We start from the raw sequence: 11,729 nt of genomic DNA on the forward strand, positions 1-11,729 counted from the left end.
TTAGTGTCAATCTATATGAATAATGGATATGTCTAGAATTGTAACAACTATAGAGGAATCAAGCTGATATGTCATATAATGAAAGTGTAGAAGAGAGTGATGGAACGTCAATTGCGAGATATAACAGCGGTATCAGAGAATCAATTTGGATTTATGCCTGGTAGGTCAATAATGGAAGCGATATATCTTTTAGGAAGAGTAATAGAAAAGTATAGAGAAAGAAAAGAAACATTCATATGGTATTTATCGATCTTGAGAAAGCATATGATAGAATGCCTCGGGATATAATCCGATGGGTGTTAGAGAATAAAGGAGTAACAAAAGGTTACATTGATGTAATTAGAGACATGTATGAAAGTTTGGTGCTAGAGACAAGTGAATTTTCAATTATTGTGGGGTTACACCAAGGATCAACCTTAAATCTTGTCTTTTTGCTTTAGTTATGGATGAGTTGATGAGAAATATTTAAGATGATGTGCCGTGGTGTATATTTTTTGTAGATGATATCGGGTTAGTGGATGAGACTAGGCAATGAGTTAACACTAAGTTAGAGACTTGGAGAGAAGAAGCACTTGAATCTAAAAGATTTAAGATAAACAAAACTAAGAAGAAGTACATGGAGCATAATTTTAGTAATAGTAACAATGGAAGCAAAGGAGAAGTGAAGATTGAGAACCAAGAACTACCTAAGAGTGAACATTGTCGTTATTTATGATCAATTATCACAACGGTTAGGGAGATTGGAGCAAATGTAGTCCATAGAATTAAGACATGATGGCTTAAATAGAGGAGTACGTCTGGGGTATTATGCAATAAACGAGTGTAACATGCCTGGGGGGTTCTCGTGTACGTTAAACAGTTCGAACCCTCGATTTCTTTGATCTAGTCTCACGAGTACAACGTGAAGTATAGATGAGAGTCTAGATTTGACAACTTTTATAGAAAATCTATTTTATTACAAAACTTTTGCCAGAAATGGACTACATCATCAGAACCTTAAGTATGAGGAGGGAAGGTCATTAATTGAGCACCCTCCACTCACCCCATCAAAGATCAGCCTCTACTAAGCCATTATATGAGTTTTATTTGCTTTATATATTCATATCCCGATTTATTTAATATATCTTAAATTTTACTATGTAAAGCAAACAAACATAGATTGTATCATTTATTTTGGAACAATTTAATTTCATGTATTTTGAAAGAGTTTCGAGGATGTACAACCCAAAGAAATTAAGTGTATAAACTTGAAAATCAACATCATTCCAAATTAATCGACACAACCTCCATCCACCGGCATGCGTAGAATTATATCAAATAAGCAAATAGTCTCATGGTAGAATGCTAAACATAGTAAAGAAAATACACACACGCGGAATACTGAAGCATAAAAACTTACATATTTACTGATGTCCCGCAAACAATTACGAAACAAAGTTAGTATGACATGCATGATCCTATGTACAAAATTCTAATGCAATTCATTCATAAAATGCAACTAAAGATTTGGCTTCTAATAAATGACATGTGAATCATCTCAAGACATGAGGTGGCTCAGAAATCACATAATAATCGATCAAGCCCACAGATGCAAATTTGGTCGAATCTTGATGCATGAAACATGAATGTAAAGCATAGATAGGATAAAAAAGACAATATATGACGCATATTTACAAATAAGGAAAGCAAGTAAAAGAAGAGGATAGAAAGAAGGGGCGGGAAATTATTACAACACTTTGAATAATTACATATTCAATAAGGGAGGAGAGAAAGAAAATGTTACAAAAAAAAAAAAAAAAACCCTCACAAATCTCTCAAATTAAAAGAAAAACATAAACTTCAGATGCTTCGGAGACCACCAGAAACCATTCTGCTCAATGTTGGAAGATTGCTCAGTTCTGTCCAAAAGAAGTTGGTAGGCCAGCCAAAACGTGAGCTAGCCGGCCAATAAATTGGATGGCCAGCCAATTAGGCCTGGCAAGAAACTCTGTTTTGTTGCAACACCAAAAAAACAAACAAACAAACAAACGGGGAATATGTAGGTGGCTCAACTAACCACTTCCAGTTAGTTTATAACAGGTTTATAACATAGAATTGAAGCAAGAAAAACAAATATAAAATAGAGAATGCAAGAAAATGAAAGTTTGCAAAATTCACCTTCCAAGGAAATAATGAACTTTTTAATTTCCAAACTTCATTTTAATCACTCTCAAGTTTCGGAAGTTTGTTCTCAATTCTCAAGATGATATCTCAGTGCATACGGAAAATGGAGGTTTATAAAAACTTCTTTATTTTGGCAATTACTCTCTCTTAATCAAAACTTTCTCTCATTTTTTCAATCTCTTTTCCTCTCCTCAACATACATTCTGATCCTCTCTATATAGACAAGGGTGAAAGACTTAATGGAGAAGATGGTGGGAGACAAAGGATGATGGGGTGACAAGGATCAAAGACTTGACCCTTACATTGGATACTGTTTTTTAAAGAGACCAACTCTTTTGACAATGGAGGATGAGTAGGTATACAATATGCAAGACTCAATGGAGCAGGTGAGAGTAAACAAGGTGGAAGACAAATGATGATGGGGTGAAAAGGATCAAAGACTTGACCCTTGCATTGGATACTCTTTTTTTGCAAGAGACAAGCTCTTTTGACTATGGAGGGTCAGTGGACACATAATTCATACCTAAACATATCAGAAATATTTAAAATGGCATGTCCCACACGCATTCAACAAAAATTATGTCGAAACTGCCATTTTCTGGACAAATTAGCCGGCCGACCAATTTCTTGGCTGGCCAGCCAAAAAGTTGGCAAGTCGGCTAAAGTTGGCTGGTCAGCAAATTAATTGATTGGCTAGCCAAAATATTGGCCGTAGCCTAACTATTTTGCATGAAACAGGATTTTTTGACAAAATTATCATCCCATCCTCCTATTTCCACATTGTTCTTTGCTCAATTTTCTAAAAAAATATTTTATTTTGAAGTTTAAAAATGAGCCTCAAAACACTACGGAAATACTCAAAACAAAGTGCAGAAAGAAAGTTTCGAAAAAGAATTTTGAGCAAGACTTAAACACTTGGCCAAAATAGGCTTAGGGTTAGGAATGAAGCATAAATTCCATCTTTCTTACTAAGGATGTTGTGAGAAACACATTCTTGTTTTTGTCATCAAGTAATCAAAAGAAAGCGTCCAAGTCTTAAGGCTGGTCAAAATGCAGTGTTCACAACGAGTACCCACTAGACTAAAAGGAAAGTTCCACAAAACGGTTACTAGACCAGTGATGTTGTATGAGACAGAATGTTAGGCAACTAAGAAACAACATGTAAATAAGATGAGTGTTGCTAAGACGATGATACTAAGGTGGATGTGTGACAAGAGTATAAAAGACAGAGTTAGGAATGAGTATATTTGTGAATGGGTAGAAGTAGTACCGATAGAAGATAAATTTAGAGAGAACAGATTGAGATGGTATGATCATATATAATGGAGACCAATAGAGGCAGTGGTGAAGATATGTGAGGCAGTAGTGAAGATATGTGAGGCAGTGGCGGTAGATTAAAGTGTTAAAGGAAGGGGCAGACTTATATTGACGTGAGCTAGTGTAGTAAATAGATATATAAATCTCCTTAATTTGACTAATCAAATGGTCGTTGATAAAGTCGAGTAAAGAAGAAGAATTCATGTAACCGATCCCATTTGATGGGACTTAAGACTTGGTTTGGTTTGGTTTATATATAACTCACACATCTTATAGAAACTCAAATATCAATATAATAATATATTTTTTATATCATGTGACACCTAAAGTGGCATTTCTTGTTTAATTTTGAACAAAAATTAACTTTAGAAATAAATTAAGAAAAACTTAAAATATGAAGAGCCAAAGTAAAGGGGAAAAAAAAATCGAAAATGAGATAATGGCTAAACATAAAGGGATTTGGGGTCAGTGGGCACAACAATGGCTATTGTGCGCCTCATATGGCTCATTTTGGGTTTTATTTTAATAATCTAAATCATTCATTTTGTAGAAAATATCAAGTATAACATACATGTAAAAAATTAAGTTAGTCGGCCATCAATAATAATTTTATCAAATCACATTTGTAAGTAAAAAAATAAATTGTAAATATGATTGTAAGTATAAAATTAAAAACCAATGTAATTAGACAAAAAAGGTTATCGATATTCGATGAACTTGATTTTTTTTATAGATATGGTCTACTCAATATTTTTTTTTTAAATAAACGATTCGAATTATCAAAATAAAGCCTTGAATAGACCTCAAGAGGCGCACAATTGTCATTGTCGTGTCTCATGCACAACAACGACTCCATATCTAACATAAAGGGGGGTAAAATGTAATTTACCCAAATATTTTAGATTCATAAACAAGGGTAGGTCTAAATGCACCCTAAATTTAGTTGAGCATCCTAACCCTAATTTTGAATTTTGTTGAACACCCAAAACATCATATTAATCTTACTTTCACCCCTCAACCACTTGCCGCCAGAATCACCTTTGACGTTGCCTCTGGACATCCACCTCCTCTATTCGCCGTGGCTACACCTTCATCATTGCCTCCTTCCCAAATCTTTTCTTCTCTTTATTCTTCTTTTTTTTCTTCTCAACATCTTCTTCATCCTCATCATCCTCCTCCTCATTCTTCTTCTTATACTTTTCTACCAAAATCCTAGATCTGAAATCTAGGGTTTTAGAAAGGATATTCACCCAAAAAAGGGTTTTAAAAAAAGAGAAGAATGAAAACGAGGCCACAAAAGATGGGATCACGGTAGATGGGTAGTTGGAGGGATTTCAGGTCTAAAATCTAGGGTTATGGAGTGGAGGAGAAACGACGACAGCGATGGGGGGAGGTCGTGGTAAGAGAAGAAGGTTTGGGTTAGGCGAGCAGAGAGCTGTAAGGGGTATTTCGTGAGTTGCAAAGATATGGGGCTACCGGTGATGCAGTAGCGATGGAAAATGGCGAGAAAGGGCTCGTACGTGATGCCAAAGGGTAAAGAAGGGATAGGGTGGCACCAGAGAGTTGAGGAAAAGCTAGGTTGTGGCGAGAAGGGTTGGGAAGGAGTTGTCAGATCTAAGAATAGGTGGCCGAAGTTTAGAGTCTCACTAGAGTTGGCCAAAGTTAAGTTTTTGGACATTTGGATCATGTATCTAATGGATAAAATGATATTTAAAAAAAAAAAACAAGGATAAATTACACTGACACACCTGAGGTTTATATTTATTGCAGTTTCTCCCTCACCTTTTGAAAATTACATCTCCCCCTGAGATTTAAAATTTCATTACAGATTCCTCCCCTAAGCAATTTAATTTTTTAAATACCAATTTTGTCCCACTAGGTAAATTACATTGACACCCCTCACATTTTAAAAATTACAATCCCCTCCCTAAGGTTTAAAGTAGCATTACTAATTACCCCATCGGTTAGTATTAGTTGGGAAAAAAGAATTCATTGAAAAAAAATTAATTGGAAAAAAAATTATTTAAAAAAAAGTAAATTGAAAAAAAAATTGTTAGTAAAATTTTTAAATTTCTATTTAAAAACTAACATAAACTCATTTTTTGAATTTACGATTTTTCCTCAAATTTACAAACTAAGACAACCATTTATAAACAAAAAAAATTATCAAACAAGTTTTTATGACAGTTTTTAAATTTTTGTAAATATAAATTGAAAACTGAAAATGAAATGGTTCTAAATAGGTTTCAGATGGTAAAAATGTCGTAAAATTAACAAATAATTAAATAAGTTACCAACGTAAAAAATGACTTATCAAAAGATTTTTAGGCTATGTATGGTTTGATTTTTAGAAAAAAAAAATTTAATTAAAAATTAATCTGGTTAAGAAATAAAAATAAAAAATAATTATCATTTTTATATAATTTTTATCTTTCAAGTGGTTAGAAATATTTTTTTACAAATTAAATTGAAACATCTATACGTATGTATATAACTTGCCCAAAAGTTAAAATGATAATTATTTTTTACCCTTAAATGATAATTATTTTTTATTTTTATTTTGTAACCAAATTAATTTAGAATTTTTTAAAAAAAATTCTAAAAATCAAACCATACATAGCCTAAGAATCTTTTGATAAGTCATTTCTTACATTGGTAACTTATTTAATTATTTGTTAATTTTACGATATTTTTACCATCTGAAACCTATTTGGTAACCATTTCGTTTTCAGTTTTCAATTTATATTTACAAAAATTTTAAAAAAATGTCATAAAAACTTATTTGATAATTTTTTTGATTTATAAATGGTTGTCTTAGTTTGTAAATTTGAGGAAAAAACGTAAATTCAAAAAATGAGTTTACGTTAGTTTTTAAACAAAAATTTAAAAATTTTACTGAAAAAAAAAATTTCAATTAATTTTTTTTTCCAATTAATTTTTTTTTTCAATGAATTTTTTTTCCAACTAATCCTAACCGAGAGGGCAATTGGTAATACTACTTTAAACCTTAGGGAGAGGATTGTAATTCCTAAAATGTGAGGGGTGTCAATGTAATTTACCTAATGAGGGAAAAATTGGTATTTAAAAAAATTAAATTGCTGAATGGGGAATTTGTAATGAAACTTTAAACCTGAAGAAGGGAGATGTAATTTTCAAAAGGTAAGGAAAAAATTGTAATAAATATAAACTTTAGGGGGTGTCAATGTAATTTACCCAAAAAACAAAAACAAAAACTAAAAATTGAAATGTCCAACCAAACAATTGGGGTGCATTTAGAGACACCCCCATATAGACAAAGGTAAAATTCTATTTGTTAATAAATAAGATTATTGGTATAATTAAACAATATTATTTTACATTTTACATTGCAAAACAAATTAGGGGAAAAGGTGATCAGTGTCTAACGGTAATTTTTTTCGTACCCGCATATCACAAACAAACGGCTACGAAAGTGCGCTTTGCACAGTGAGAAGCACCTTGTAAGCCGTCAGATCATGCGAGAGAGATCCAACGGTGGCAGTTTGAAACGAACAATGTGACCGTTGCTGGAGAGCGGCGTCACTTAGCAGATTAAAAGGGAATGATCGACCTTTAAACCCATTCTCACATCTCATTCCATAAACCGAATTTTGAGAAAGAAAACAGAGCAAAAAAACAAGAACACAACCACGACGGAGAGAGAGAGAGAGAGATATTGATCGAACAGTTGTTTTGGGTTCGGAGCGGTGGCGACCGAAAACCCAGAACAAGAGACGATAGGTCGTCTCCAATCGTTTTTATCGTCTTTGTTGGCGAGTCTTGGAGGGGTTTTTGGCCATAACGAAGAAGAATCTGAATCAGAGTCAGACATGGGTTCAAGAGCTGTTGTTGTTCCAGACCAACAACCCAGAGGTATGTTTCATTGATTTTCTTTTGTTTTGATTCTTTCTGTGTGATGTTCATCTCTCATCTTTTCTGGGTTTTGTTAATAATGATTGATCTGTTAATAATAATCCTTGTGCTTTTGAATTTTGTGATTCGTGTTTCTTGAAACTGAAAGTTGATTTTCTTTTTACCTATTGTGTGAGTTTGCCAAGAAAGAAATTTTCTTTTTTCTGAAATTTCTGTTGGATGCATCACATTTGGGCTTATGGATGAATTTCTTTGCGTGGGTCTCATTTCTTCTTCTTTTTGTTCTTAGTCTTACAATTTAATTTGTAATATTCTTTAGGGAGAGGAGGTAAGCAGAAGAATGGACAAGCAGAAGGAAGAAACCGGCGCGTTCTTAGAGATATTGGAAACCTTGTGCCTGTTCCTACTGTAGAAGAGAAGCCCCAAAATCAGATCTCTCGCCCGGTTACAAGGTCAACTCTCTCTCTCTCTCCCTCCCTCTCTAATAAATCTGAGAACACATAAATCGGTTACAGAACTGAACACAAAATGCCTATGGATGGACAAGATTTCAAAAACTGTGTCACACTATCAAATCCTGTAAAATGTATCCATTCATGTTTAATTTCTGTGTTCATAGCGGAATTACTCTCTCTCTCTCTCTAACAACATGGTTGCCTTTCAGGAGTTTGTGTGTACAACCAGCAGCAGCAGCAGAGAAAAAGAACAAGGTAACAAATTAACCCCTTTTTTTTATTATTAAATTTATAATGTGTTAAACATATATCATAGTCCCATTAAACCAGCACGTTGATTTTATTATGTTATCTGCAGAAACCACTTGCAGAAGTTGTTAATGGTGGAGGTGAAGTAAAAGCAGCAGCTGCTGCACACAAGAAGCATTACGATCCTCCAAAACCAGAGACGGTAATTGTCATAAGCTCTGATGAGGAATTGGAGTCCGAGGAGAAAAAAAAGCCTGTCGCTGTCATTGCAAGAAAGTCGCGAGTTGGGTCTTCTAGGACCATGACTTCGATCCTCACTGCTCGAAGCAAGGTTGTTAGTGTGGACTTCTCTCAATTTCAATTTCAATTTCAATTTCATCATCAATTTTTTCCCCTCTGTACATATCATTCCTTGTTACTTAATTTGATCCACCTCAGGCGTTGTGTGGACCCACCACGAAACCGAAGGATCCAATAGCAGACATTGATGCAGCAGATGTTGATAATGAATTGGCAGTTGTGGAGTATGTTGAGGACATCTACAAGTTCTACAAGCTAACAGAGGTGCTATTTTGGCCTTTTTTTTCTTTTTCTTTTTTTACCTTCTCTGTCTATCGACATGTTTTGCTCATTAATGGGAATTTATGATGGTAGGGCGAGAGTCGAGTTCACGATTACATGGATTCACAGCCTGAAATCAATTCAAAGATGAGATCAATTCTCATAGACTGGTTGACAGAGGTTCACAGAAAGTTTGAACTAATGCCTGAGACCCTTTACCTCACAATTAACATAGTTGATCGGTACCTTTCAATGAATGCTGTCCCAAGGAGGGAGCTTCAGTTGGTCGGCATTAGTTCAATGCTAATTGCTTGCAAGTACGAAGAAATTTGGGCACCAGAGGTAATTAGTGTTGATCTAAAAATGTCTGATCTAAAAATGTGTTTGGTTTCACTGAAATGTAGTAATCTTCTGTGCCTTTTGGGAATTTTGTAGGTTAGTGACTTCATTGTCATATCGGACAATGCTTATGTTAGGGAACAGATTCTTATCATGGAGAAGGCGATTTTGGGAAAGCTAGAATGGTATTTAACCGTTCCTACGCCCTATGTCTTCCTCGTTCGCTTTATCAAAGCTTCTGTTCCATCCAATGATCATCGTGAGGTATACTTTGGTTTTTATTTAATTTCTTGATTTTTATAAAAATAAAAAATAAAATTTGGGAAACAATTTGGTTGCTTAATTTATATTTTTTGTATGATAATATTAGGAGATGGAGAATATGGTGTTTTTCCTGGCTGAACTTGGTCTGATGCACTACCCAACCATCATATTGTACTGCCCGTCAATGATTGCTGCTTCGGCTGTTTACGCTGCACGGTGCACCCTCAACAGTAACCCTCTCTGGACCGAAACTCTGAAGCACCACACCGGTTACTCTGAAGATCAATTGGGGTAAGCACCGAAACTCTGAAGCACCACACCAGACACAGAATTGTTTCACTCAAATTGCTTCACTTATGTTTTTCTATGATTGGTTGTGTACTAACTAAAGTAATATAATATATGATGTGTCTTTTTTTTGTATTTTTTCCATGTAATGACAGGGATTGTGCAAAGATGTTGGCAAGGTTTCACTCAGATGGAGGTGGTGTAGAGAAAAGTAAGCTAAAGGCAGTGTACAAGAAATTCTCAAGTCCAGACAGAGGCTCTGTTGCTCTCTTTCCACCAGCAAGGAGTCTTCTTCTTGTGCTTTAAAGAAAGTCTCTGATTTGGCACTTCCAAATGGGATGATGGAGTGGTATAGTATTAGTAGTAGGAGTTTGTTGAATTTGAGATTAGTATTAGTAAGTAGCAGGAGTTTGATGAATTTGAGATCATTGTGGGCTGTTATGATCTCGTCTAACATAGCTAATATATGTTAATAGTTGAGTGATTTGCTTTTGAAATTTTTGATGAGGTGTTTTTGAACACTTCATTATTATGATTTGATTGATTGATTCACTTTCTGGTAAAATCATCATTATTATGTAACGACAAAACAGCATTTCTTCATCTTATGAAATGAAATGAAAATGGTGTGTGATTACTATGCATGTTTCACTGTTTTCTTTTTCTTTTTATTTAATGAATTTAGTTGTGTGATTTTAGGGACACAAGAAATGTTGAGTTATTTACTAAATTTGAGGTATTTCAAGAAACTTATTAGTTTTCATTATGTTTGCCAAAAAAAAATAATAATAATAATAACAACAATGATTCATCCCACTAAAAACATCACCACTAATAGCATTAATGCATTAAAAAAGTAAAAAAAAAAAAATACAACTCCAAGACCAAAACATCACATCATTAATAGCGGGACCCACTGCCACCTAATTAGTGGGAGCACTAATTAGTGCTCCCAAGCATTTTTCTAATAATAAAGAGTTCTACATATTAGTTGAAAGCCGTGGTTTTAAGAAATATGTTAATATGAGATTTTACGAAATAGGGCAAATTACATATACACCCCTCGAGGTTTGGCTAAATTACAGATACCCCCCTGAGGTTTGAGAAATTACGAATTCCCCTCTGAATGCTATATTTGCATAAGAAATTAGGGGGTAATTTGTTATGAAATATAAACCTCAGGGGGCAAATTGTTATAAAAATACAAACCTCAGGGGGCGGGATGTAATTTCTGAAACCTCAGGGGGGTATCTGTAATTTAGCCAAACCTCGAGGGGTATATAGGGGATTTGAAAATTAAAAGTTCAAAATTGCTTAAAGGAAATATATATTTTAAATGTGTTTGAGAAAAAAACTTGAAAAATGTCCATCTATCTTATTTCTTTTTTCGCACAATCTCTCCAATCTTGGATTGATTCAATCAATTTCTTTCATATTTTACTAATATAAAAAAGTGATTAAAATTGACTGAAATCAATTTTCATTTTTTTTTCCTCTCCAAATCATTCAATTCAAAGGTTAGGAAGTCAAAATCAAGCAACCGTCTAATAAAAAGTGAGATAGTGAGCTTTTTTCATCTTTTTTCTTTTCCTTTTTCTTTTTCTTTTTCTTTTTTCGCTTTTCTTTTTTTTTTTTTTTTGGAACCAAGATAGGGAGCTTTTGTTAGAGTGAATTTTGAAGATTTAATCTCTTGAAAAAATTAAGACGAAACCTTGTAACATTAAAAAAACATGGGCAAATTACATATACACCCCTGAGGTTTCAGAAATTACATCCCGCCCCCTGAGGTTTGTATTTTCATAACAATTTACCCCATGAGGTTTATATTTCATAACAAATTACCCCCTAATTTCTTATGCAAATATAGCATTCAGGGGGGAATTCGTAATTTCTCAAACCTCAGGGGGGTATTTGTAATTTAGCCAAACCTCGAGGGGTGTATATGTAATTTGCCCAAAAAACATCTATAAAAGAATCTATAAATATTAAAAAAACATTAAGGCATCACATTAAAAAAACATCTATAAAAGATTTAATCTCTTTTCTTTTTTTCTTTTCTTTTTCTTCTCATAACATTAAAAAAGCATCTATAAAACTTAAATGAGAAAAATCCTTATCAAATAAATAGTTTAAATATTGGAGTAGGGCTGAGATTTAAAAGGTATCACAAGTGTACCATGACCTGTTTCCATAGAAGTGGAA

At 33.8% G+C, this 11,729-nt stretch overlaps 1 protein-coding gene across 1 annotated transcript; it reads left to right on the forward strand.

Annotated features, from left to right (window-relative positions):
• The first annotated feature begins 7,079 nt into the window (after positions 1–7,079).
• LOC114273767 (G2/mitotic-specific cyclin S13-7) lies at positions 7,080–10,171 on the forward strand. Its single transcript, XM_028215663.2, has 9 exons — positions 7,080–7,371; positions 7,691–7,823; positions 8,036–8,081; positions 8,185–8,406; positions 8,514–8,639; positions 8,730–8,978; positions 9,072–9,239; positions 9,346–9,530; positions 9,683–10,171. The coding sequence occupies exons 1-9, from the start codon at positions 7,329–7,331 to the stop codon at positions 9,831–9,833; spliced, it is 1,323 nt and encodes a 440-aa protein (XP_028071464.2). The 5' UTR covers positions 7,080–7,328; the 3' UTR covers positions 9,834–10,171.
• Positions 10,172–11,729: the final 1,558 nt, after the last annotated feature.

The sequence above is a fragment of the Camellia sinensis genome, chromosome 14 (assembly GCF_055761805.1).
Source record: "Camellia sinensis isolate YWXY chromosome 14, ASM5576180v1, whole genome shotgun sequence".
Classification (NCBI taxonomy): domain Eukaryota; kingdom Viridiplantae; phylum Streptophyta; class Magnoliopsida; order Ericales; family Theaceae; genus Camellia; species Camellia sinensis.

Coding starts and splice junctions, on each gene's coding strand:
- LOC114273767 (XM_028215663.2), top strand. CDS start 7,329: ATGGGTTCAAGAGCTGTTGTTGTTCCAGACCAACAACCCAGAG. Junction 7,372..7,690: donor TCCAGACCAACAACCCAGAG/GTATGTTTCATT, acceptor AATATTCTTTAG/GGAGAGGAGGTAAGCAGAAG. Junction 7,824..8,035: donor ATCTCTCGCCCGGTTACAAG/GTCAACTCTCTC, acceptor GTTGCCTTTCAG/GAGTTTGTGTGTACAACCAG.